This window comes from Takifugu flavidus, chromosome 11, assembly GCF_003711565.1.
Source record: "Takifugu flavidus isolate HTHZ2018 chromosome 11, ASM371156v2, whole genome shotgun sequence".
Classification (NCBI taxonomy): domain Eukaryota; kingdom Metazoa; phylum Chordata; class Actinopteri; order Tetraodontiformes; family Tetraodontidae; genus Takifugu; species Takifugu flavidus.
In genome coordinates, this window is record NC_079530.1 from 9,244,806 (window position 1) to 9,270,735 (window position 25,930).

Sequence of the window (25,930 nt, forward strand, 5' to 3'; positions counted from 1 at the left end):
TTTGACCACTCTCTTTGAGATTAAAGATTCTCCAGTCAAACCAATCACTTGTGTTGTTCTCCAAAGAGGCGGAGCCTAAAAATAATGATAAGAATGAAATGACAAGGAGCCTCTATCGCTGTAATATGAAAAAGGGTCAAATAAACAGAAATCTGGAAGGAACCTTGGCTGTCCTGTTGAGTGTAATAAGCTTCACCGGTAGGTGGCGACAGTGCGCCAGAGACCGGAAGCTGCTGTTCCCTTTAGGAGAAGAAAAAGGAGTCGGTGTCCTGTTTCCACGGGAAAATAAATATTGGATGTGCAGATGATGCGCAAAGGCATTTTCAGATCATAATAAGGTCTCCACAGTTCCTCTCGCTTTTCGAATGAACCGCTAGAGTGAATAGAAAATCGCACTCTGGTAGACGATGTACCGTGACCGTCCTCGACCAAGAAGGGCCTACCAGTCGCCTCCGAGGCCCTATCAGCCAGAATCGGGGTACAGAGACGACAGAAGCCGACCCAGACCTCCGTATCCTCACAGCTACAACACTTACAGACAGCCGGACTCGTACCCCCGCTCCCCGCCGCGCAGGTACCCCTCCCCCGGGCCAGGACGTCACCGAGACGGTCACTTCAGGAGCGATGATCCGCCCAGACAGGTGAGAGAGCCGGGTCCACACGGAGGACACAACATAAAGACGTTTTTAATTTTAAACCTGATAAGCTTCTTCAGCCTGGCGAATGACCAATCATTTTGTGTTGCTACTGGTAAAACACTTCTTTTCAAAAAATGCCAACATACAAACACAATTTATTCGTTCAAGTTTATACAGCTAAACTGATTTGTGTATCCCATCCTGTTGCAGAGGTCTCTGTCGCCTCATAAGCCCATTCCTTTGGACCAGAAGTTGGTGATCACTGTGGGAAATGAGCTAACTGGAGCATCTAGACTGGTGCCCTTTCACCATCATGACAAGTACTGCTAAAATCATTAATTATTATTTAGATGATAGTTCACAGTCCAGAATATTCCTGTGCAATTAATGAACTGGGATTTCCTCGATAGAGATCATGGACCACCAAATTCCAGAAGCACAGACCGGGGCCGCAGCAGGAGCAGGAGCCGGGGTCGCAGCAAGAGCCGGGCCAGGAGCAGGAGCAAGAGCGGGCCAGGAGCAAGAGCAGGGCTAGGAGCAGGAGCAAGAGCCGGGCCAGGAGCAGGAGCAAGAGCCGGGCCAGGAGCAGGAGCAAGAGCCGGGCCAGGAGCAAGAGCAGGGCCAGGAGCAGGAGCAAGAGCGGGCCAGGAGCAGGAGCAAGAGCAGGGCCAGGAGCAGGAGCAAGAGCAGGGCCAGGAGCAAGAGCAGGGCCAGGAGCAAGAGCCGACAAAGGAGCTGCAGCTATAGCCCAGATAGGAGTCGGGTCAAGAGTGGTGGGCGTAGCAAGAGTCGATCCCGCAGCAGGTCGAGGTCAAGAGGGAAGAGCTGGGGACAGGGCTCTGTCAAAGAGATGAGCCGCGGTCGCAGCCGTGGTCACAGTGTCAGCAGCAGCTCGAGCAGCTCTGTTGACAGCGACAGTCAGAAACCAAGAAAAGAGTTCAGAGAGCTGGAAACAGCTCGACGTAGGAAGGAGCTGGAAGAGAGGCACAGTCTGCCAACTAAGTCTATTTTGAAGAAACACTGGGACTCTGAGGACTCCAGGGTAACGCAAACACACACCTGTATACATATATTAATGTTAGAAATTGTCAAATAAAAATTTAAAGCACACACATTTCAACAGCTATCAGTAATAGTTACAACCAGGATATTGTCATGATTATTACCAGAAACTAACAATAGTAATTGAGAATATCCCTAAAATCCTGAACAGATTTTGAGGTTTGTGGGTCAGTGCAGAAGTTGTGACGTTGTGTGTTTCAGAGTGCAGATTCTCCAAGCGTTCTTGAATCGTCCAGCATGTCGACGGTGGCTGAACAACTGCTGCTGGCCTTCAAAGGCCTGGAGCCTCACAGGATGGCCACTGTGCTGTCGGAGCTGCAGTCCAACTCACAGATGGCCCAACGCACCAACCTGGACTCTGACATCAGAGAGATCTTTAAGCTGCTGGGCAGTCAGAAAAATACTGCAGACGACATCGACGATGAGGAGAAGTTCTTGTACGGAGACTCGGAGGATCCTAAAGGTCAGGCAACATCTGAGCCAGTCCGAAACCACGGCCTGGATCTGTATGGAGACGTGACGGAGGACACGTTGTACGGAGACCTCCCTGATGAAAACGCTGCCATTACCAAGCCAAATGTGTCTGTTCAGCTGGCAAACCCCACCTGTCCACCAGGTACGGAGCCGCTTAAGCAGGAGGAGCGTCGGGCGCTGGAGGAGTACGAGAAAATGCAGGAGCTGTTGAAAACCATCGGCTTGGACCTCGGTGTGGCTGAGATTAGCAAGATGGCTGCCAGGACCAAAGAGAGGCTGCAAGGGAACAAGGCCCCTCCAAAGACACCCACCCGACGTAGACGGTACTCCTCAGACAGTTCAAATGGCGGCGGGAGTCCCGGGAGGCGGAGCCGAAGTGGAAGTTCCAGCAGCAGCAGCGGGAGTCGCAGCGGCAGGAGACGGGACGGCTGGAGTAGCGACGATGGCAACAGGAAGGTCACAGCACCACTGAGATATCCCAGAGACAGAGATGCTAAAGAGCTGAAGGCTGAGCCTCAGCAGCAAAATGGACCCACGGCCTGTTCCCGCCCTCCTCAGAGTGTGATACCAATCCCGACTTACCCCCCACCACCCGTCCACGGAATGATTCCCCCCAACTACCCCCCCCTGCTTATGGCCAGTATGGTATGGAAACTACCTTCCTTATGTGCCCCAGCAATGGCCGCCCATGTACCCACCCCCCAACATGAACCCACCACCCAACGTGAACGTGCCCCCTCCCACTGTCCCAGAGAATTACCCCCACCCAGTGACCTACAATGATTCCCTAAATAAAGTGGCTCCTGGGCCGAGGGCAACAGGTCAGTGAACCTTCAGTTTATGTTCATTTAATGTAAAAATCAAATAGGATAACAACAAAAATCCTATGTATCTTTTTTTATCTGTTGAAATGATCAGAATGTTAATGGCATTTAAACATACTTTCTACAACCTGTCCTGACACAGGTGAAACATTTCATCACTATGACTGTTGTGTCATTGCAGGTGTTGTGAAGCGCACAGAGGCAGAAAAAGTTGGGTCCTACGAGAGGAGGATGTCTGAGGAGCAGAACAACGAGAGCCAGAAGCAAAAGGTTCCCAGTGGAGTTGGGACTCACACTGATGATGTCACAGAGGTGAGGTCAGCTGACCCTGTGCTCACTGTGTTCAGGTTCTGGAGGAGAGAGAGAAGCTGAGGCAGGAGAGAGAGGTGAGGATGAAGAAGAAAGAATATCTGATGAAAGAGCTGGAGAGACTAAGGAAGCAACAAGGTGAGTGTCACAGGGTTGCTGACATCATCGCTGCGGTTTGAAATTCTGATGTTTTTCTTTATTTTAACACCAGGGGAGCTTCTGAGGAAGAAACGGAGGGAGAAGGGTGGCCACAAAGACCCTCTGCTGGAGGAGATCAGCCTCCTGCAGGACGAGGTCATGAAACAGATCTCCACTCTACGCAGCGAACACGAAGCCGCTGAGAAGAAACGCACGGAGCTGGAGACGGTGGCGCTCATCCTTGGCCTCGGCCCATCTGACCGTCCCAGTGGGAGAAGCTGGGCAGCCAAAGAGCCGGAAGATGGTGCAGCGCCACAGAGCGAGAGGAACCAACAGGCGCAGAGAAGCAGTGAGGGAGAGTCGGCAGCCAACAGATCCCCCAGAAAGGTAGGAGGTCCAACAGGAAGTTCTCCTGAGAGTCCAAACCAGGTGCAGCTGCTACTGTCAGACATTATTCACATTTAAGGAAGTTGTAAGGAGGCGATCCAGGTTAAGTCCAGAGACAGAAGTGGATAAAAACTGTCCTGAAGTGTCAGGCAGCCTGCTGCCCTGCAGGAAGTAGTCGGGTCCTGCAGCTTCATCTGCAGAGAGCACTGGTTCATAAAGAAGTTCTTAAGAACATGCAGCCATAAACTCATTAAACATAACGTACAAGTATTTTAGAAACCACACACAACCTCTAGACTTCCTCAATAAACAATTACATGTTTACATTTGCGTTAATCAACCAATAGTGGAGAAAAAAGGTTATGGAGACGACTGGAACTGTGGTTGAAGAAAAGGGTTTGATGGAGTGTTGCCATAGCTGCTGAGTGGAGCACGTCTCATGAATGTCAGCACCATGAATATGGTGAATGTAAGATTTATCCAAATACTGTTATTATTTGGATAATCTTGTCCGTAATCGTGATGAGAAATGCTCGGACGGCGTCTAAATTTTCTCAGTTAAAGATTCGCAACGTCGGTTTATTTGGTGGATTGTCGATAAAGTTTTCTCGACTAGCATCATGGAGGCCGGAGCTCAGTGAAGGTAAGAAAACTATAAATGTAATGGTTTTATAGAAAAGTGTTTGGACTGCCTCCGCTTCAGCTGATGTTTGATGCTCTTCCATCTTTGCTCCTCAGCAGACGACGTCATCGAGCACCACCCTGAAAGCCCCGCCTCTCTGTACCTCTGCCACGCCCCCTGCCCCACCCCCAGATCCCTTTGAATACTACGACGCTGGAAATCACTGGTGCCAAAAGTGTAACGTGACTTCTGGTTCCATGTTTGATTTTTTCACTCACTGTCACAGCAAAACGCATCGAAAGGTTTGTGTGTTTGTAAAAGCGAGCAGCTTTTCTCACTCTGCTCTGAAGCAACTTCCTCTGTCACACCTGTACACTCCTTTATGTGGCGTTCTCTTCACCTGCAATTTTCTGGATGTCCTCACAGACTCTCGACCCTTACAACCGGCCCTGGGCCCCCACTTCCACCAAAGCTGTCAATGCCACCGCTTCAGAAGAGAGGCTGTCCAAGCCCGCTAAAGGTAAACTTCCTGTTCTTTGATGCTTTTTCCAGATAATCCTGGAGTGTGAGGTTCTGAAGGTTCTCAGTGAGCTCCTGCTTCCAGGTGGAGCTCAAGTGTTGTGTTTTTAACCCCATCCTGTCCTCACAGCTGCAGAAAATAGACACGGCCCTCAGGTAAACAAATGAGGGCGTGTCTAAACGGCAGCCGTGGCTTTAAAGTGTGCTGCTTGTGTTTTGCTGCAGGTTCTGAGTTCCTGTTGCCTGTCAGAGGGTTCTTCTGCCTGTTGTGTAAAGTGTTCTCTGGAGATGCCATCTGTGCAGAAGAACACGTCACCACACACGCTCACAACGAGAAATACAAGGTGCTTGTTTACCTGTGTGGTTGAGCGGCTGGATGGAATGAGCTTCATGTTCCTGCTTCATCTGACAGGTGGAAGAGTGACACATGTTCTCTTTCCTTTGCTTTCATGTGTCCTCCAACAGCAACAGATGTACGAGAACCCGCTGTATGAACAGAGGAGGAACCTGGACCGGCAGGCAGGACTCACCTCGCAGACAGGTGGGAAAAAACGCAAACACGAGGAAGAGGAGCGGAGAAGCAAAGACAAGGAGGAAAAGAGTAAACACAAAAAGGAGAAAAGGGAAAAGAAGACAGACGACGACCCTGTCCAGGAGGAGGAGGCAGAAGAGAGACTGATGAAGAAAGAGGGCAGAATTCTGGAAGAGGAGAAGCTTTCATACAAGACGAAGGACGATGAAGAGTATCAGTCTGGCAGGAAGGAAGATAAATCCCGCTACACTCGCCAGGAAGAGGACAAGGTGAAAGACAGCAGAAGAGCGACGATGACAGAGTCAGATACAACAGAGAAGAACATCGATACCGGTACCGCAGGAATGAAGAGCAGCGGTACGACGACCGACCCAAACGTGAGACCAGAGATAAATCCTCTGATCCCAGATCCAAATACGACAGAGAGGAAGGAAAACTGAAGACTGAGAAGGGAACTTTTCAAAAGCCCGATTCTAGTAAATCAGCAGGGAAGACGGAGTTCAGCAAATCTGAACCTCCACCAAAACTCTACGACCCACCAAAGATCTTTTGTGGGCCCAGTCCAGCCATGAAGGCAAAGCTTCGAAAACAGAACCTGGAGATGGGAAAACCAACACCTGTGAGCCCTTTATTTGGAAAGTTCACATGGAAAAAGAAGGAAAACCTTTTGGCAACCGAGGCTCAGAAAGCCGCTGCAGAGTTCATAAAGGAAGACGAAGCTCCTGAGGAGGAATGTCTGGCAAAATCTGTGGCTGCGGCCAAGGAAATTGCCCAGAAACTGGCGACCCAGCAGAACACAGCTTCTCCTTGGGTATCTAACAGCAGCAACCAGGCAGGACTCCGGCCCAGCCTCCCTGCCCCCTCTGCTGTCTCAGGAAAACCCTTCATGATGGGTAAACCAGCACCTCTGAAGAGCTTTCAAAGACCCCCCAACGCCAGTTTGTCTCCTCAGTGTGATGAACTCTCGTTGCCAGTTCCTGTGGCTCCAAATCCCAGTAATTCCATCAGACCCCAGAATCCAAGTTTAGCTAGTTCCCTGGACATTTTCTCAAAACCCAAATCTGGTCCTCATACAAGTGCAGGTCCACAAGTTCAGGCTTCAATTGTACCACCAGGTTCCAAACCTCCAGTGGTTGCTGCTCCACCAGGTTCCAACCTTCGATGGTTGCTGCTCCACCAGGTTCCAAACCTTCGATGGTTGCTGCTCCACCAGGGTGCAAACCTTCGATGGTTGCTGCTCCACCAGGGTGCAAACCTTCGATGGTTGCTGCTCCACCAGGGTGCAAACCTTCGATGGTTGCTGCTCCACCAGGTTCCAAACCTTTGATGGTTGCTGCTCCACCAGGATCCAAACCTTCGATGGTTGCTGCTCCACCAGGTTCCAAACCTTCGATGGTTGCTGCTCCACCAGGTTCCAAACCTTCGATGGTTGCTGCTCCACCAGGTGCAAACCTCGATGGTTGCTGCTCCACCAGGTTCCAAACCTTCGATGGTTGCTGCTCCACCAGGTTCCAAACCTCCGGTCGTTGCTGCTCCACCAGGTTCCAAACCTCCGGTCGTTGCTGCTCCACCAGGTTCCAAACCTTCGATGGTTGCTGCTCCACCAGGTTCCAAACCTCCGGTCGTTGCTGCTCCACCAGGTTCCAAACCTTCGATGGTTGCTGCTCCACCAGGTTCCAAACCTCCGGTGGTTGCTGCTCCACCAGGATCCAAACCTCCGTGGTTGCTGCTCCACCAGGGTGCAAACCTCCAGTGGTTGCTGCTCCACCAGGGTCCAAACCTCCAGTGGTTGCTGCTCCAAGGATCAAACCTTGGATGGTTGCTGCTCCACCAGGGTCCAAACCTCCGGTGGTTGCAGCGGCACCACCTAAACCATCTTTACCAAAGGTTCCATCTCTTCATCAAGTTTTTAAATCATCCATGTTTGAGGTGAATTCGGCACCACAGGTCTCTGAACCTGCACCAAACCAGGACAAACCCGCGTCCGAGTCAAAACCTGCACCAGGTGGTGCAGTTCTCTCCACACCACCCGAACCAGCTCGTCCAACCGTGGCGACCGTGTCTGATGTCGCAGCTCCTGGTGTCCCAGAAAGTGAGCAAACCCACACTGTGGTCATCAAGCCACCACCTTTCATAACCTTGGGGGATGGAGGTCCAAAATCTGAGAAACCGAAGACTAATCTGGCGGCAGCTAAAGCCCAGGACTTGTTCGGCATCTTCTACAGCAGCAGCAGCCTATCGGGGACTTTCTCCATCAGCAGACCAGCAAAGACCGACCGAAGAAATGACAGTGGCGCCGGTAAAACTCAACCTCAGAACCCACCTTCACAAAAGTTGCAGCCTCAGGATCTGGTTCTACCCCCACCACAACCTCCACCTTCAGTTCTGGAGCCGCATCCCGATGGTTCTGAGGAGCTCCAGACCAAGACGGAATTAGACATTCAGATATCCTCAGTTTGGTCTTTACAGACGACCCAAGATCCAGAACCTTGGCCCTCGCCATCCAAGCCCACCTCACAAACAATTCAACAAGAATTTCAAGAGCAGGTCCAGCAGGAGGATCACTACGTTTCTCCAAACCGATCTCAGTCTCTTAACCCAGACTCAATCATGACCACAGATAACGGGCCTTCACAACCGGACTTGACCCAAAAAGAACCAGAATCTCAACCCCAACCCAATCAGGAGGACCAGCCCTCCTTAGATAACAGTTCCAACACATCTCCTGCTTCTGAAGCCAAACCAGGAAATAAACCTCGAGGCAAAGCCAACGCAAGGAAGAGAACGTCCCCCGCCTCTCATCCTGTCCACCAAACTAGATCCCAAACCAGATACCAGACCCGGCAGCAGCGACAAAACCAGTCGGAGCAGGATTTAACTTCAGGAGACTCTGGCTCGGCAGCTTCGGACTCTAAAGTGCTGGACACATCAGGTCCTGGTTGTGGATCCCAGCCAGAGGTGTTGGTTCAGGACATTGAGCTGGAGCTCACCCCTGAAAGCCTGGGCCTCCCCTCGGACATGACCTCTCTGGACTTTGAGTCGGGATTTAACTTTGAGTAACTTTATTCTCCACCTTCAAGAGACTCCGTAGATATTGAGTGAATATTTGCATTTCAGGTGGGCGTTTGCTCTTTTTTAGCATTTCACATTTGAGTTTCTCAACTTGATCTGACCTCGCGGGAGCATCGGCACCGTCGGCTCCGGACTTTCATCACCAGCTGTTGGATGTTCGTGTTTCTGCAGCGTTTTCCTTCCGGGATGACTGTTCAGTTAGCTCAAGTGTTTTACAGTGTAAAAAGCCTTTAAGAAACACCCTAATCTTGTTACATCACGGATGTAGTGATCCTTTGTAACGTAAATAGACTTTTAGGTGATCTGTTGTAAAATCGCTTCACATTGACTGTAATGTTTTCATCTTTTGTCTTTTTCTTAAATGAAACCGCGAAGGAGGCATTTTGGCTCGATTGGTATTGGTATAAAACCCTTAATGTTAAAATGAAAACATAAGAGAACCTGCCACAAGCAGCTTGGCCCATCAAGGGAGGGAAGTGACTGCGCGGGGCTTTCAAAGGTCAAAGGTGGAGTCCAGGAAGACAGGACTGAGGTCCCAGCTGTGACTCTTGGGGCTGCTGTACGTGTCAACGTAAATTACTGGGCAAATCATTAAAAATATCAGCATGTTCTGATTTATTGTGTTTCACAGTTAAGCACGACGTTAAAGTGTAATTAGTCTCCGAGGTCATCAATTGGTGGAGTCTACACGGAATCTCATCCTTCAGCCTAGCAGGAAAAGCTTTTATTTATTCTGTGAATGTGCAAATTAACAGAGTAAGCGTTGATAATATGAATATAAGATCTCTGAAAATTACAGCAAGAATACATCAGAACCGGAGAAGAATGCCGTACCAGACGTCGCGGTCGGCCAACAGTTATTGCAAAAATACTTTTCGGAGGCCGTCGGAGCATCCGCAGACTCTCCAAACGTAACGGAACGGCTGGATCTGAACACGGGAAATCCCCCTAAACTGAAAGGAAGGCAGCCTCCACCATCAACAGCGCAAGGCAAAAGTGCAGCAACACAAAGAAACTGTCATATAGTGACGGGACACCCTCTGGGTCGTTACCCCCTCTTCTCTGCTTTGCAGGAAAAAATAAAAAGCAACAGTGGAAACAAATGTTTGGCTGTGTAAAATCACAAGTGGGCTCAAACTGGTTTCTCTGGTTTGAACTGGTCAGATGACAAAAGGTCACAGGAACAATGATTTGTTCTTTTCCTTTCCTAATTTGATTTATAATTCCTGTCGGTGCTTAAACATAGAAGAGTTTGGGGTGTTTCTGTGACCCTCTTCTTCACTTTCCTAACATGGTGGCACAAACAGTAAGCGGGTGTGTTTGGTTTGGGGGAGGAGGGGGTCATGCTGGTTCAGTCAAAGGGGCTGAAATCTCTCTCCAGGTTCTCAGATTCATCAGAGAAGAAGTCGTCCTCATCTATGTCGTCCTCATCGTAGTCCTCGTGCCACTCGGGAACATACTCTTCGTCGTACTCGTCGTCGTCGTCCGCTGCCTCCTCGTCGGCGTCCTCGCCAGCGTTGTTGTTATTGTCCGATTCTCCAGAGTCTGATGCCGTCTCCCCTTTTGACCTGAGACGCAGGCAAAAAAAAAAAAGTGTGTGTCTTAATTGAAGTTCTGCTGACAGCGGAGCAACGTCAGCGGCGTGGAGCCGTCGCTCATGAACTCACGCCGTGTTTCCGTCTGTGTGGTTGGACAGGTTGGACGCCTCGGTCAGTTCTGTGTCCTGGCTGTTCTTTAACTGGTAACCAACCCGGAAGTCCTGCGTGGAGGTAAAACTCAAAATAAAACTTGATTTTTAATGTAAACTGGTGTCGCATCATACACAGGTGTGGATGACTTGTGCTCGTTGTCTACGGGACGTATTTAATCACAAGTCCTTCACCAGACCGGAATGGCTTCACACTGGTTTTACCCGGGTGGAGTGCTCCAAGATGGCCATCAGACGCTCTTGGATGCGTCGGATCAGTTCCAGTCCGGTGTTGAGGTGTTCTTTTTTCAGTAGACGGATGCAGGAGGCCAGGTCAGTGCACTGCAGCAGAGTCTCCTCTGAGGAGAACACAGGCGGTCAGCATCACCTTCACCTTCACCCTTTAAGGTGGACCTTACCCAGCAGGATCTGCAGAGTGTTGGTGTGCTGGTCCAGAGCCTCCGTCTGCTGCTCTATCACATCCATCTTCTCCGTCTCCTGGTTGTAATAGGTGTAGACACAGGAGTAGGCCAGCACCTGCAGACAGCAACGCAGGGCCCAGGTAACCCAATGGAAAACCACAATTGTGACGTCATCACCAGAATCGCCACAAAGGAGGTACCTTGCGAGCCCGAATGAGAGCTTTACAGGCGTCGATGACGAACGTCAAAGACTTCATCTGCAGCGCCTCATTGATGGATGAAACTTTATTTTCCAGGTTGTTCGCAAAATCCTGAAGGTAAGAACAGAAATGACCAACTGTCCCTGAAAGCCACATATCCCTCCGCAGCTGGACAAGCAACAAAGGACAGACGTCACAAAGTGAGACCCAAGTGTACCTTGGCCTGGTGGTGGAAGGTGCATCTGGAATTATAATCCTGGAACTTCTTTTCCTGACGTGCAGCTTTACTCACCTGCAACAACAGCAGACAGCAAGTGACACAATCAGCCCGGCGATACATTCTCAGGACTTATCGATATGAAATCATCTTCATTTTAACCAGGTATAAAGCTGCAGGTGTGGAAACACCTGGACAGTGTCGTGCACTGTGGCTGGATGATGCGTGAGAACAAACCATTGCAGAGCAGTTGTAGTAATCCTTGTGTGTGGGTTTCCATGGTTTCAAACAGCGCCAGCAGAAACCGTGGTTACACTTGGCACAGGTCATACTGTGGAGAGAGATCATCATCATAACCACCATCATCATCATCATCATCCACCAGCAGAAAATGGGGAAAAAGAAGGTTATGATGTCATTGGGGGGACATACTGCAGACAGCCTTCATTCTTCTCGATCTGGGCTTGACAGCTGGGGCAGCGTTTGGAGATGAGTTTGGCAAGGTGTTTGCTCTGAGCCTCCATCGTCATCCCTTCATAGTAACCTCCGTCATCCATCCACTGGGACATGTGGCTGCAGCTCGCTGGGTAATGAGCCTAAAAATTAAGAAATGCCTCAGGATTCCCAACAGATGAAGAGAAACTCGCCCACGTGCTTCACGGGTGAAGGTGGGGTTGTTTATCTGTGGATATTTGGACAAACATGAGAAATAGGAGTGTGTGTGTTTGTGAGACCTCGGGGAAGTTGCAGCTGAAGCAGGAGGACCAGCCACACTTGGAGCAGGTCCCCATGCTGCTCATGTTCTCCTTGCAGAGGATCTGGTCGCAACCCTGAGGGTTGGTGCACCACGTCAGGTTGGAGCAACACTCCACGTAGCCTCTTAGCAACGCGTTCTCGTACTGAGGAGAGAGTCGAACACAGGGCCTCATCAAAACGACGTCTGTGAGCTGTGGTTGTCGTGGCAACAGGGAGGCGGCATTACCTTGGCGATGGTGTCCTTGTCGGTGAGGATTTCAAGGAAGAACCGCGAGGTGGGCTGAGCCTGGCAGTCGGTGATTGGACAGTTACAGTTCATGACCAGGTTCTGCTCGATCCTGGACGTCAGGTACTCCTGCCAGCATAGCTGCAACACGAACAGAACTGTGTCAGAACCACGTCAATAAACAAAGACGCACTCCATCCCAGTGAGTTTGGTTCTGACCCGGCAGCAGTAGTGCATGCAGATCAACGACTGGACCGGCTCTGAGACAGGGTTCCGGTGGCTCAGGCACACGGGGCAGGTTAAAGTGGGGCTCGATGAAGGTTGAGGATTCCGGAACTTCAGGCCAGCAGCCATGATGAGGCTTTCAGAATCATCTGTGTATCGCTGCACCAGCAGGTCCGTGTTCCACTTACAGTGGATCAGAAGATGCTCCGCCCAATCCTGGTCCAGACTGAGCGTGTCTGACACCTGACCAATCAGAACACATCTGTGATGCAGTCAATCAAACTTTATTAACAAGACGGTCTGACCTGCTGGACAGTCCTCTGCATGAGCTGACGGACGTCCTCCTGAGTCATCGTTCGGCCCATTGACATCAGAACCGCATCCAGAACACCATCTTCAGACTGCTGTGGATTAAACATCACGCTGGAGAGAAATTAGACAAGTTATGTGGCAGGGCGTTCAAAAAAGTGATAAAAAGTGCTTTTCTTCTGTGTGATGTTTGATGGGTTTGAACTTTCACATCACTGATTCATGGATCGATTTCATATTTACAGTCATTGTCTTCTACAGAAGCGTGATAAAGACAAGGATGAAGCCCTCTATGTAAAGTGAGGGGTCAGAGTTCATGCTCACACCTGATGTCAGCCACACTGTGGGCGGAGTCCTTCTTGAGCTCAGCACGGCTGAAGGAGAACTGGGCCTGGCCTTTCTGTGGGGTAGGTGGGTCCTCGGGCAGGAACTCCACGATGTGGGGGTTTTCGTCATTACGCCGCGCGCAGCCGCGACAGATGACGTGCATGATGCATGACAGTACGTCACTGGTAGCGCAGCTAAAACGGCCTCCCCCAACAGAAGGAACCCTGTCCTGTTTCTGACATGACTCCATGACCTGGAGGGGAACCATAACGACAGCTCAAAATCTGGTCTCTGCTTTATCTGCCCAATGGTGGCATTTGAAGGGTGAGTCTAGAGTCTCACCTTGAAGACCAAGTTGTCGATGTGCATCTCTTTCTCACGCTTCAGGATGTGAACAATCAGACAGTAAATGTAGTTCCTCTTCCTTTCAAGGGTGCCGGCAGCATCTTCATTCACGTTCAGGTACGTCTGCTTGGGCAGTAGTGAGACACATGCAGGGACACCGTCTGCTGAGTCAGGAACCACCTGCTGACTGAGCTTCAGTACCCCTGAGGACAGACAGAGGCAGCAGTGAGGACGATGATGGTGACGAGGAAAGACGGCGCCGTGGTGGCAATGACGGACCCTGGGTCGGATCATCAGGACGGCTACACGTCAGCGGCCCACCCTTGTCGACCAGAAGTTGCAGAGCGTGGAGCAACATGGCAGATGACAGACCGGTCTCCTCCAGTAGAGAGTCAACACGAACCTCCTGGGAACAGAGAGAATCAAGTCTCAGTGAACACGTAAGTGTGTGTGCGCATGTGTGTGAGCGAGTGAGACCTGGTGCTTGTTGAACTGTAGCAGGATGAACATCTGCAGTGTGGAGACGTGGAGTGTAGAACGCCCAAACTGTAGTTCTGCGTGACCGAGCCACGTCCACTGCAGTCGCCGAGGCTTTGAGTGACTCAGGCTGTACATGTACTGACCTGAGAGAGACACACAGGAGACGGGCTTCGGTCTCGTCTTTTTTTCTAACATGCTGCTTTTGGGCTTTAATGTTGTTGTACTTTCTCGCCTTTAATTGTGATTTTTGTTATGTTCATGACACAAAAACATCGGCTGCTAGTGGAACGGTGACCATCGTTAAAGATTTATAGTTAGAACTCATCAGCTGAACTTGTTTTATTTGATGCAGAGGAGGCATTGTGACGACTTACTGTGGCTGTAGAACTGAGTAAACTGGTTCAGGTAAGAGCAAAGTTCGGCAGGAAAATATTTGGCAGGTTCATCAAGGTAACACAATGCAGAGACGGCCCAGTAGCGCGGCGACACCACCAGAACCTGGACTTCAGCCTCCTCCTCTGACTCCACCCAGTCCTCCATCATCTACCGTGAATTTACACATAAACTTCCTGTTTTTCTCTGATGACAAAAAAGAAGGAAATCCATCCAGGTCAATGTTACTGACCTGGTCTTGCTCTTGTAGTCGACGGTCCAGCTGCTGCAAGCGGTACAGGTGGAACTCCTGCCGCAGGTCAGCAGACTCGCTCAAGTTCTTTAACATCTGCTGAGGGAATCGACTTGGGAAGCAACTGCCAATCTGATCCACAACAGTAGTCTCCAGCCACACGTTTGCCTGAGCCAGCAGCCGGTCACCCAGGTAATACCTGCAAAGACAGAGGGAGACGGTGTCAGGAACTGCTTCAGCCTGCCGTCAGTGCAGCTGCAGCGGGTTCACACCTGTAGAAGTGTTCGAAGGTGTTGGCAAGCTCCAAGCCTGAGAGCAACAACATTGGCTCCAAGAACTGCTGCAACCGATCCAGAGCCGCCATGTTGCCACATGCCATCCCGCTGGACTGAATGATCTGATCAATGTACTGAGCAAAACGCTCACTCACCTGCAGGAGGGAAGTCACACAACCAGAGCTCTTATATAACAGAATTTAGAATAAACAGACCCAATTTGGTGCCATTTTTTTCTATTGATGGCTGATATTTTTACCTAGCTCTAAGGAGATTACACAACATAATCTTGTTCTGCAAATTTATTTTACTTTTTATTAAGTTTCATTGTGTAATCACATAAATACAACATCTAGTCTTATTGATACTGTAATAGTTGCATATTGTAAGGATCATTACTGGTTATGCTGTCAACATTAGTACCAATGAGTTATTTTGAAGCTGAAAGTTAAACATTGCAGCTCTTCCATCAGGACTCACGTGCATGGCTTGGAGGATGGACAACTGCAGCAGAGCAGCAGAGAAGCCTCGTCTCAAGGCCAGGACGAAGGCAGTCTGCTGCCCAAACAGCTCCTCCATGGCATTCTTCAGCCGCATGTAAAGACTCCGGTAATGCTCCACAAAATCTGGCAGATTACAGCTCAACTCCAGAAACTTTTTCACCTGTGAGGACAAGGTTATCGGTCTGTCAATTAAAAAAAGGGATGTTTAATTTGAGAGATCTGGCTCGTACCTGCCACTGTACCACTCCCTGCCAGCAGAGGGCGATGCCTGCAATACTGCTGCTCTTCCCTCTGGGTTTGGTCAACGAAGAAGATGGGGAGGCGGCGTTTTTAGATTCTTTTCCATCTGAAACCACGTAACAGAAATATTAAAAGATTAAGGTCAACCCAAGAAGCCAGCAGTCAACACCCTGCTACAGCTGGCAAAACCTCAAAACCACACCCATTTCAGGGAGTTGGTTAGTTTCTGCTTATCAGAGTGAACTCACATGTACGTGTGCGTGTGTGAGAGCCAATATCTCTAGTTGACTAATCCAAATATTTCTCATTTAGTTATTGTCTCCTTTGCAAATACAATTGGAGGAGACTGAATATTGTTCTTTGATAGTCTATGGTGTGACATAATTTCCTGTTGGATCTTGGACCACAAATGGATGAAGATGAAACTCACTTGATTTGGTGGGTGGTTTTAGCTCCTCTTCATTCATCTGACTTGTGTCCACATGGACAAGCAAGTGCGTGAGTCGCCTCACTCGTGAATTAAAAATGGCCGCCCGACTTTTGCAGCGGCGCGGTGACTCCGAATTATCCAAGTACTCGCTGAGCAGCCAGGACAGAGGGCTGCATGCTGAAGATTCTGCACACAGAGAAAGAAAGAGAGCACATATTTGAGAGATGACATGAGAGAAAGAGAGAGAGGAGTGAGTGTAGATAGAGTGAATGTAGGTACGTGCCTGACAATGTGATGCTGTGAACGATGGGAGTGATCAGAGCCTCCCAGCACGTGCGCCCGAGAGCTTCAGCTGCCTCTACATCTGGCAAAAACCGAACAGCAAACATCTGCTCATGTCTCAGAGCGCTGTTAAGTCTGAAAACACACAAACACACATTTATGGAGGGGCTGCAGTGCTATACAGTGGCATTGCAGTAATACATACTTGTTGAACAGCTGCAGGAGCTGCGTCTTGTCTTCCATCACTTCCTGGCACCAGGTATGAGCTTTGGTACTGTAAAAGAGATAGGTTCGACAGCACAGCTGCTCCTTGAACACAGGCCAGAAGGTTGGTTTTGGACCCAAAACTTCAAAACCATGTACCCGAGTGTCAATACCACCCTGTTGAGAGAGGAGACGGTTGGTAGGTCAGAAGCAGAAAACATCATTGGAAGCAGGATGTGACTGTCTGACCTGCTGACATCTCTTGACCCTGATCTGGATAATGGACCAGAATCTTGTCATGTTCTCCAGAAGAACCACCCGATAGGATGTTGGACTCACGTTCACCTGCACACACACGCAAACACCCCGATGACTGGACCACGGCTGATGTCGATAATAACAGGTGGGAGTTCTGACACCGACTGCTGCCAATATTATGTGCAGTATTCACACTCTTTTGAGCAAAAAAGGAATTATTTTTGAACAGAAAAAATCCGCTATCGTTAATATATCTCAGTTACTAAAAATTCGTTTCAAGAAAACAAAAAAATGACATCAGTCCCTCTTTTCATATTTCATCTGTGATTGCGACGCTCCCTGGTGCTTTGGAGGAATGGAGGACTCACTGTGTTCAGCTCAGTGTTTATGTTGCTGGGGTCATCTCCTCCCAGAACCAGAATCCGGGCTGGCATGTAGCTCGAGTCCTCACTGGCCACCAGGATGGCAAGTTGTCTATACAAGTAAACACACAGGTGTGCACACAGTCACTGAAGCTGGACTGCAGTTTGTATTATCAGCTTGGTACCTCCTTCCTACCTGATGATAACTCCTTTGTGCATGTAAATATTGATGAAATGCGAGCCAGTGCAGCCGTTGGATTCCCAGTATGTTTTAGGGTTTTTGTCAGTAAGTTTGTTAGCTCGATGATGATTGGACGAGACGTCCACCTTCTCCCAGCACTTATCCTCCGTCAGCTCCACACTGGAGCCTGAAAACAAGGCCAGTTCAAGGAATTTTAAAGCGAGTGAGGAACAGATTAGTAAAAGTGGGATGAATCCATACCTTGGCACAAGTTCCGGAGGAACACATCAAAAAAGGGGATGTTGATAGGCTGATGGCTGCGACGATGTTCCTCAATCTGACCCAGCACCATCTGACAGGAAGCAGGAAGAAATAAGGTCATTTATGTGAATGCAATGATCCTATCAAGCGATGCAAGGGAAACATCTTCAACAGTGTACCTGAATGCAGCCAGCAAGAACACTGGTGGTCATCTTCTTGTAGAGGCTGGCGTACTTCTCACAGTCGCTGATGATGTCACGAAGCTCAGTGACCAGCAGCAGGTTGGTGCTGTGCTTGTCCAAAGCTTTCACCAAAGCCTCCTTCGTCCCCACACGACACATCACCACCGCGTAATCTTTGTTCAGAGATGCCAGTCGATAGAGGAAGTGGATGAACTGCTGCAGCACCTGCAATCAAGAAGACCATAAGGAGCGTCGTGCTGGAGGCAAGTCCTCTCCGCCTAGCTCTCTACGTACTTCTCTGTCACTAATGAATGCTGTCATGGAGGAGAGACAGGGCTCGATGCTCTCGTGCCACGGCAGCTCATCCTCCTCAAAGTTGTCCAAGAACTTGTTGAGGATCCTGTGGAGACAAGAAGCCATCCAGGAAAACATAAGCACAGTTATGTCATTACTTCCATCATCAACATCATGACAAAGACCAGCGGTCGACACCTGAGGATGGAAAGCTGAATGGCCCGCTCGGTTCGGTGCTGCTCCATCAGACGTATCAGATCCTGGTATGTGTCACGGCTGTGAGTCACCTGGTCAAACCAAACAACCAGTAACCAATATTTACTTTTTAAGACCCCAACGTAATTACCTCAAAAAAAACTGCATAGAGATTTTTTTTTTTTTTTTACATTTTCTTTTGGAGTCAAGTCTCTTCCCTCATAATTTTTGATCAATCTTTTGAAAAATCATGTTTATAAGCTAATTAGTTTGTATAGTAAGTTTAATATTAAATGGAAAATAAATTCGTCATTTGGATCCCCGTAACTACTCACCTGGCGGCGCTCCTCCTGCAGCTGAGATGACTCCTCACACAGCAGCTGTTCCAGCGTCTGGATCACCTCCTTTGTTGCCGTCAGCTCTTTTAAACTGACCAGTAACATCTGGAGCTTCATGTCCTTGAAGTCCAGTTGCTCCTGACAGTCTTCACTCACTGACATACACACACACACAAAATCCAGAATAATGACAATGAGATGCCAGTTGACTTACAATTAAAAGGAGCTAATTGTAAGACATTTATTTAAATTAATACAAAAAATGGCCCTAAAATATCAACAGATATTGGGGAATCATGTTAAGTTCAAATACTTACATCACCAGAAATAGTAGTCCAGCTATAATGTTCTTGTTTCAAAGCCAAAAATTATTTCAATGTATTTTCATCACAATTTACTTTTTCCTCTTTTTCTGCAAGTTTCTGTGTTTTTTGTGACTAGATGATACGAACATAGGTCTAGGCCAATGACAAGGGTTTGGGGCACAATATTAAGCACAACTAGTTTTGGGATTCAGTCACAGGCAAGCCTCAAACGTTTCAACCAATTGGCTCAGTGCAAGACTGTACTTCCATTCTACTTCCAGCAAAGCGTTTAAAAACGATGTTACATAAATCAAAATAACACTGCCTCACACCAACTTACCATAAAAACACAAAGCCTCTACTACCTCAGTTTGAATATTTTAATGCGTGTGTGTGCTCTGCAGTGTTTTAATTGTGATTGTGGTACCAGCTTTTGCCACAAGGTTACAAATGACTACTTTAATTGTTAATCATGATGAATAAAACCTGAGTTCTGCATTAAATCCCTGATCCCAATTCCACCGTGATCTGCAGTGTGGCTCCTATCTCAGCCATGGTGATGGTCTAAATGTGATAGCACAGCTGTAAATGACCAAGAATATGGAACGTACCTTTGCTTTCCAGCTTGTGCACCATGGAAATGTGGTTGAGGGCGATGATGGCGAGCATGGACTCAGCTCTGGACAGAGTCAAACACTTCTTAAGGATGGAAATAACATCAGCAGCCACCAGCTGTTCAGCAAGACTCTTGTGATTGGAGATGAGCATGATGATCAGGAGAAGGCCATTTCGCACCGACAACATGCAGCTGAAACACACCAACAGTTACTATCAGCTCAGCACAAAAGCGAGTCAAAGCCACAGCAGCGCTAGCTCACCCTTTGGTCTTCAACATCAGGTCAACGGCAGCAGGGATGGCAGCCAGCAAACCAGCGGAGCCTTCAGGCGTTGCAGAACCGATGCTGGCAAAGATCTCTAGCATCATCTGAGTTCCAGACTCAGAGAGCGGGAGGCTGCTGCCGATACTCCGAAAGTCGTATTTACTGGCGCCGGTGATCACCTTCATGGCCTGACAGGAAGGAACATCAGCACATTATCTGATTAGGCCAAACAACATTATCAACGTCATTTTGTATTGAGTATTTAGTAGTTGTATATGTAAACACAATACATTGATGACAAAAGTCAGAATGTTAACTCGGAGAAATGCAAGTACTGCCACATGAACTCCAAGAAATTAGGATACAATTAATTATCATGCAGAACAGGAAATGCAAAACAAGGTTTTTTGTGTGAATGTGAGACAAAATACATGAACGTCATGGTGGATGTCGCTCACCGCGAGTGCCAGTTGCTGGACCTGAGTTACAGAGGAAAACTCTTGCATGCAGGACAGGATGGATTTGACCCCACCTTCAGTGGCGAAGGAAACCCTCCAATCGTACTTAAGCATGAGAAGGTGGGTGAGCCTCAGTGTGCTGATCACAAGGTCTTTGGAGGAGGAACTAAGGAGATCCACTAAAAGCTTCAGCATCTTATCCCTGTCAGACAAGAATGAGTTAGCATACACCCCCCTCAGGTCTACTATTAAGAGAATCAACACATTGTAGGCAGAGACAGTAGCATACAGAAGGAGGACTGTGAATTATAAGAAGACCTGGGACAGGCTGCTAATGTCATTTTATGGGTTATTCAAAGGAAGCGTTGGAATTTGAAACCTATAAGACTCACCGGACTGTCTGGGCAGAGTCATTCCTCATTGAGTTCTTCTCCTGTGCCCCTTTTTCCTTCAGCAGCCTGGTCATGAAGTGGATCGTCACCAGCTGCATGTCCTGGTCTGTAGCCCACGTCTCTTTCTTCAATACCTCCACCACCTCCCCCAGCTTCTCAAGGATTGTCTTCTTCCCCTGGATCCGTGGATTATTGAACACTGCAGAAATTGTCACGGAAAAGCTTTGACACACTGACTTTATTATCCACCCAATAATTAAGTAGAGAGTAAGTGTAACTGAGTGGAATCTGAAGCAATAGAGCCCCCCTTAGGATGCTCACCTTTCATCTTGTCTTCCAGGTCTTCGAGGAATTTGCCGTCATCTTCTGATAGGAGCTCATTCTCCACTTCTTGGTTGCTGCTGGAAGAGTCATGAGGAGGTTCCTTTCTTACTTTTTTGGAGACAGATCCCAACCCTGAGGATGAGGAGGCTACGGTTGATAACGAAGAGGTGGAGTTCTGTCCTCCTGCTCCCAGTCCAGAAGAACCCAGAGAGTTCTCAGCTGGGGGAACAAACCAGAGTCAAGCTCACCAGTAACAAGCTACCGTAACACGATGCATTTATCTACAAAAACATCACATCAAGGGCAGAAACGGCACAATTTACAGGTGAATTCTGAAAATCATACAGGTGTCTGTCTGGCCTGGGATATTACTGCTCTACCTTCTGATCACAACAACAAAAAGATGGCTCCAAAGGATGCCACAGAAATAAATGTCAGTCCTCAGTGTTGATATTCTCCTGACTTCAGTTAACCACTCACCCAGCAGCTCTTCGTCCTCCAGGCTTCCTCCTCCTCTCCGAAGGTAATGTTTGCTAAATGCATGTGAGCACAGCAGGTCGCTCAGGCATGAAGACGGCAGCTTCTGCTTCAGGTAGTGAAGCAGCTTTTTTGCAACATCTCCCGGAACAGAAAGACCAATCAGAGATGAGTCATCTAGCTCCGCTTCCTGTGGAATAGACCATAATGATCAGTGTTCTCCAGGAATCATGATTCTCACACAAAAAAATCCCAGTTTTTCCCTTTAGTCTACTAACCTGCTCGTCCAGGTTATGCTGCAAGATGCCGTTGACCTCCTGCTGCTGTTTGGGTTCCAGTTTTTTGATGAAGAACAGGATTTCCCACCACTCAGCCCGGCTGAGGATCAGAGGTTCTGCCTGCAGGCCCTCAGACAGGTATGGCAGCGAGTACAGACCTCCGGGTGGCTTCGAAAAGAATGTTTGACTCACTAATGGCAGAAAAATTAAGTCAGATAGAGGAATATGTCGTTTCCAATTCTCTACGGGCTGGTCAGAACTGACCTGCACTGAGTTTGACAGTCTCCATCAGGGTCGGCACGTTCTCCTGCATCTCCTTATCAGCCTGACTGCTGCTGCCGCTGCCCAGTATCTCCACCATGTGCCAGTGGACCCAATAGGTTCTGGACAGCGAGTTCCAGTACACCTGAAGGGAGTATATCTGCTGTTTACACGTGAATGCATAATTAGATGAACCGCCTCCGTTAGTTAGCGCACCCTTACCTGGACAGGTGGTGTTCCATCATTGCTGTACCGAAACTCTCCTTCATCTCCAGCACTCACCTCCTCGTAGTCCTCCAGCATGCGTACAGACATACCGCTCTTCAGGTTGTCCTGAATATACTCCACATAAGCTGAACGGGTGACAAAGTCAGCCCGTGTTTTGTAAAAGTTTCCAGTCTTCTTTTTTGGTGGTGTCACAGTGGGTGCGGCTGCGACAGAGGGAGCGATGAGGACGATCGGGGAGGCGCAGAAACGGGGCTGAAAAATGGACCTGAGGACAGGACGGAGTGCATCTTCATCCTGATCTTCCCCGCGGACTCCGCCCCCTCCAGTGCACGAGGTGGGATTTTCTGGGGTTTGGCGGTTCCGGTCCCAGCCCATCACACGGACCAGTTCTGAGATCAGGTTGCCCATCGCCATGGTGAAATCAAACTCGCGCTGGAGACGAAACTGTTCTGTTTGCTGGGTTGTACTGGAGGATGAAGCGGGCAAAGGGCTGTTGTCCTGTCTGTCGGCGAGAGAATCGCCCGGTGCTGTATTGAGTTTGTCCATCAGAGACGTGACACACAGGTAACGCTTTACCAGAGAGAACAGCAGCTTCCCAGGGATCTAAACACCAAAGAAGAAGAATGATGCTTCAAGAAGTCAAAAAGCACAACATCCACCACAATCCTCCATCTGTGGTCCAAAACCACCGCCATCTTCTGCAACCAGTTTGTTTGTTTTTTATCTTACCATTCACTGATTTCACGACAGAAAGGCTCACCTGGGGAAGGTGGATCCCTTCGAAGGAGATGCCATGCTCCTCTGATGACGTGGTTTCAGCAAAAAGCTCCAGCAGAGTAAAGCGGTTGTCAAAGTCCATGTGCTGCTCTATGCCATCCTGCTGGCTGAGGGACAGCAACACATACGCCCGACTTCCTGCAGAAGGCAGGAGGACAAACTGTCAGTGACAGGGTTGATGCCACCAGAGAGGAGTAGGACGCGTGGTGGGCAGGACGCCGCTCACGGTGGAGTCTAATGCATCTCGTTTCACTTTAAAGTTTACTCTAACAGTAAATGTGACTTCAGAGAATCTTCCGGCCTACCTGCATCGTGTGATGCGAGCGCTCGCAGCATCTTCCCGGCGCTGCGTCTTGTCTGTGTTTCCTTGTTGCACAGCAGCTCCATCAGTAAGTTGAGGGCGCCAGTCTCCTTGAAGACGCCAACAAGAGATCCAATGCTGGCGTAGGCACTCAGCACGTGGATGGTGTGAGTAATGCTGATAGAGAAGTCGCTCTTCTTCATCATCTGCTTCCTGGCCCGTTGCACCAGATTCTTCACATCTTCCTTCATGTCCGAAAGCTCCACCTCGTCGAACGTGACATCTGCTGGAAACTCATCAGCGTTTCCCTGACTGCTGTCCAACGATTCCCTGTCTGCCCTCACACCACCCTGCTGGTTATCTTGCTGCAGAGGGCGCTGTGTGTCTGTCTTCCTCTTCCCCAACAGGGTGGGGCAGTTGGCATAAACGTCCTCCATTGACATCCACATCAGGATGTTTTCAGGTTTGGCCTCTCCTGATGTGGACCCGTTCGACCCACCCACTCCAGAGCTGCTGCTGCTCGCCACCCCAGATTCACTGGTTCCTGCCCCTGAGTGGGAGCCATCGTTAATGACAACAAGGCACCAGCGAATCAGATACTCCATCTGTCCCTCCTGGTTGCGACGCTGACGGATCAGCTCCTCTGGATAAGCTTGCAAACTTGGGCCAAGCTGGACCAGCAGGTTCCCATTGCGGCGCTCGCCCACCATGGTTGCTAGACAACAGGAAAGAAAAGGAATTTACTTCTCCAAAAAGCAGGAGGTTTGTTTGAAAGTGTGTCATGAATTCAGTTGAATTTAAAATAGCTTATTTGGATTGTTAATCAAACAGTTGTGTTATAAATAGTTCATGTTGATGCATGGTCAATTTGTTATGAATTAGAGCAGTCAGTTTTTCTTTTTATTCCAAAAAAAGGCCAGATTGTGCACACTTCACCAACCTTTGTTTGCACAAAGAAATTGATACATGATAAAGGCATATATTCCTGAATATATAAATGCTTAATTCTCCTCCCACAAAGGATCCACCTTTTTGGGATGAGTGGTTTTTGCATTAAGGACAAATTAATTTTCAGCTACCTATGATTTGCAAAACCACATGAATCTGAATAAGGTCAATATTTTAAGGACATGGAAACTTTATTATCCTACAGTCAACTTAGCTTTGAGTTGGCTTTCATAGCAATTCACTATCCTGACTTGGTAAACAAACAAAATAAGATTCCGGTAAATCTGTAATCATTTATAATCCTATAATCCAAATTTTGACAGCTAATTTCTAATTGGGGTTAACCCAGGAGACAGGGTAGATGTACCCCCCGGGTCACACCATTTTCATTCATATAAATGGCCAAATAATGCTTTTCAAATCACCAGAGGGGATTTATGTGAGAGGAATTATTCGGTTTCTGTTTCCTCGAAGCTACTCGCGTGTGGTCAATATGTGAAAATGCTAACTGGAAGCTTAACATTGGTGACAACAACTGGACTTAACTTACTCAATATAAGGTTAACAAAGACCGACATTGATTAACACTGTATTCCAAGTAACTGTATAGGTTGTATTTATCAGACAGTGAAGTTTTATAGAGATGTTTTATTACCTGAAAATTGTTAAGCTAACATTTGCTAAGGTTAACGCGAGCCGTAAATCCACGCTTGTTAGACCGTTCATTTTCCTCAAATTTAATACATGCGACTTTAACATCGTCTTAACAACAGTTAACCGTTTACCAAGAACACCTACCTTAATATGTGAACGGCTTCAAGTGTCTACCAAAATACACGCCGCACAGGAAAGGTTACACAGAAAACGTCATACCAACTTCCAGTGAAAGACTCCACAAATATACGGTGGTAACTTTTCTACCCACATATAATGAAAACATTAGCGTAGCTTTACATTGACATATGCAATATCTAACTGGGATTTTACTGTCCCACCTGCAGACGTGCACATATACCTCATAAGACTATATGCCGAGATGTTGTAATAAACAAATAACAGCTTCAAAAGTAATTGAATTAAAATAAGCACTGGTCGGCTGCGTGTACTGTCATGCACGCAAGTATCTAACAGTTTTATATTTAAAAAAACAACCAATCTATTTGTCAGGGTTTTTAAGTGGCGGTGGCTCAGTGTGATCGCGGCACATCACGGGGCGAACTGACAGACCAGGACCGGGATGACAGTACCGAGGAATTGCGGTGGGCCTGTCCAGACATTCGCTCGCGTCCGACCAGGCAAGCGGCTGGTCCAAGCCCCGAAACTCCTTGTCGTGGTGGGTTCGACTTACCTTGCGTGTCACAGACTTTCCCCTTCACCTCTACTCTTCGTTTCTTACGTTTCCGGTCGAGCCTGTGGTTTCCCAGCTTGATAAATTAGCCCCGCTGAGATCAGCCGGAACTCGAGACTGCTGGATGCGCAGCGACAGCGGCGGCGACTGGGAAGTTTCTTCTTCGTAGGTTTTAGATGGTCGGAAACTTCCTGCGTTACTCTACCGCCACCTGCTGGGTCGGAGTGTCACTGATAGATTATGGAAAATGCAGATATGTCATGTATTTTCACACAGGATAAATAAAGCTGACTTTAATTTAGTGGTAATAAATCAATCCCTTATTAAAATATGAATAATGACTAGAAACAAATCCAAGGTAGTTTTCTCTGTCAACTGGACTGGGTTTCTTCTCTTGAAGACGTTTCGCCTTCTATCCAGAAGGCTTCTTCAGTCCTGAACTGAAGAAGCTACCTTGGATACAATGACCTGGATGATTGAGAATCTACACAGACGACTAGAAACAAAGGACTTGGACAGTATATACTCACCCAAAATACTCCAGTCAACTG

General features: G+C 48.3%; 2 protein-coding genes and 1 long non-coding RNA gene across 3 annotated transcripts; 2 read left to right on the forward strand and 1 right to left on the reverse strand.

Moving 5' to 3' along the window:
* Window positions 1–221: 221 nt before the first annotated feature.
* On the forward strand, window positions 222–9,191 carry LOC130534016 (zinc finger protein 318-like). The gene is given in 17 exon segments (XM_057047871.1): window positions 222–641; window positions 849–958; window positions 1,049–1,129; window positions 1,177–1,274; window positions 1,277–1,680; window positions 1,902–2,816; window positions 2,818–2,995; window positions 3,180–3,268; window positions 3,346–3,445; window positions 3,519–3,832; window positions 4,571–4,756; window positions 4,881–4,974; window positions 5,199–5,317; window positions 5,439–5,778; window positions 5,781–6,653; window positions 6,686–6,949; window positions 7,340–9,191. Coding segments are annotated over 17 exon segments (5,625 nt in total). The 5' UTR covers window positions 222–407; the 3' UTR covers window positions 8,566–9,191.
* An 88-nt stretch (window positions 9,192–9,279) lies between these two features.
* LOC130534014 (cullin-9) lies at window positions 9,280–25,535 on the reverse strand. Its single transcript, XM_057047865.1, has 44 exons — window positions 25,380–25,535; window positions 23,088–23,798; window positions 22,766–22,920; window positions 22,000–22,608; window positions 21,781–21,922; window positions 21,517–21,707; window positions 21,242–21,428; window positions 20,759–20,980; window positions 20,438–20,636; window positions 20,046–20,247; window positions 19,585–19,775; window positions 19,318–19,514; window positions 18,399–18,556; window positions 18,067–18,155; window positions 17,869–17,974; window positions 17,572–17,799; window positions 17,393–17,483; window positions 17,147–17,318; window positions 16,957–17,062; window positions 16,580–16,675; window positions 16,332–16,507; window positions 16,128–16,261; window positions 15,845–16,030; window positions 15,405–15,520; window positions 15,152–15,334; window positions 14,669–14,826; window positions 14,397–14,595; window positions 14,146–14,314; window positions 13,769–13,914; window positions 13,571–13,697; window positions 13,289–13,494; window positions 12,946–13,199; window positions 12,616–12,733; window positions 12,305–12,553; window positions 12,086–12,226; window positions 11,838–12,002; window positions 11,536–11,699; window positions 11,341–11,434; window positions 11,104–11,178; window positions 10,887–10,997; window positions 10,684–10,801; window positions 10,490–10,623; window positions 10,245–10,336; window positions 9,280–10,145 (listed from the first exon to the last, which is right to left on the reverse strand). The coding sequence occupies exons 2-44, from the start codon at window positions 23,791–23,793 to the stop codon at window positions 9,929–9,931; spliced, it is 7,779 nt and encodes a 2,592-aa protein (XP_056903845.1). The 5' UTR covers window positions 23,794–23,798; window positions 25,380–25,535; the 3' UTR covers window positions 9,280–9,928.
* On the forward strand, window positions 13,604–14,910 carry LOC130534023 (uncharacterized). The gene is made up of 2 exons (XR_008952776.1): window positions 13,604–13,731; window positions 14,124–14,910. It is a non-coding gene; the product is annotated as an uncharacterized LOC130534023 (long non-coding RNA).
* Window positions 25,536–25,930: the final 395 nt, after the last annotated feature.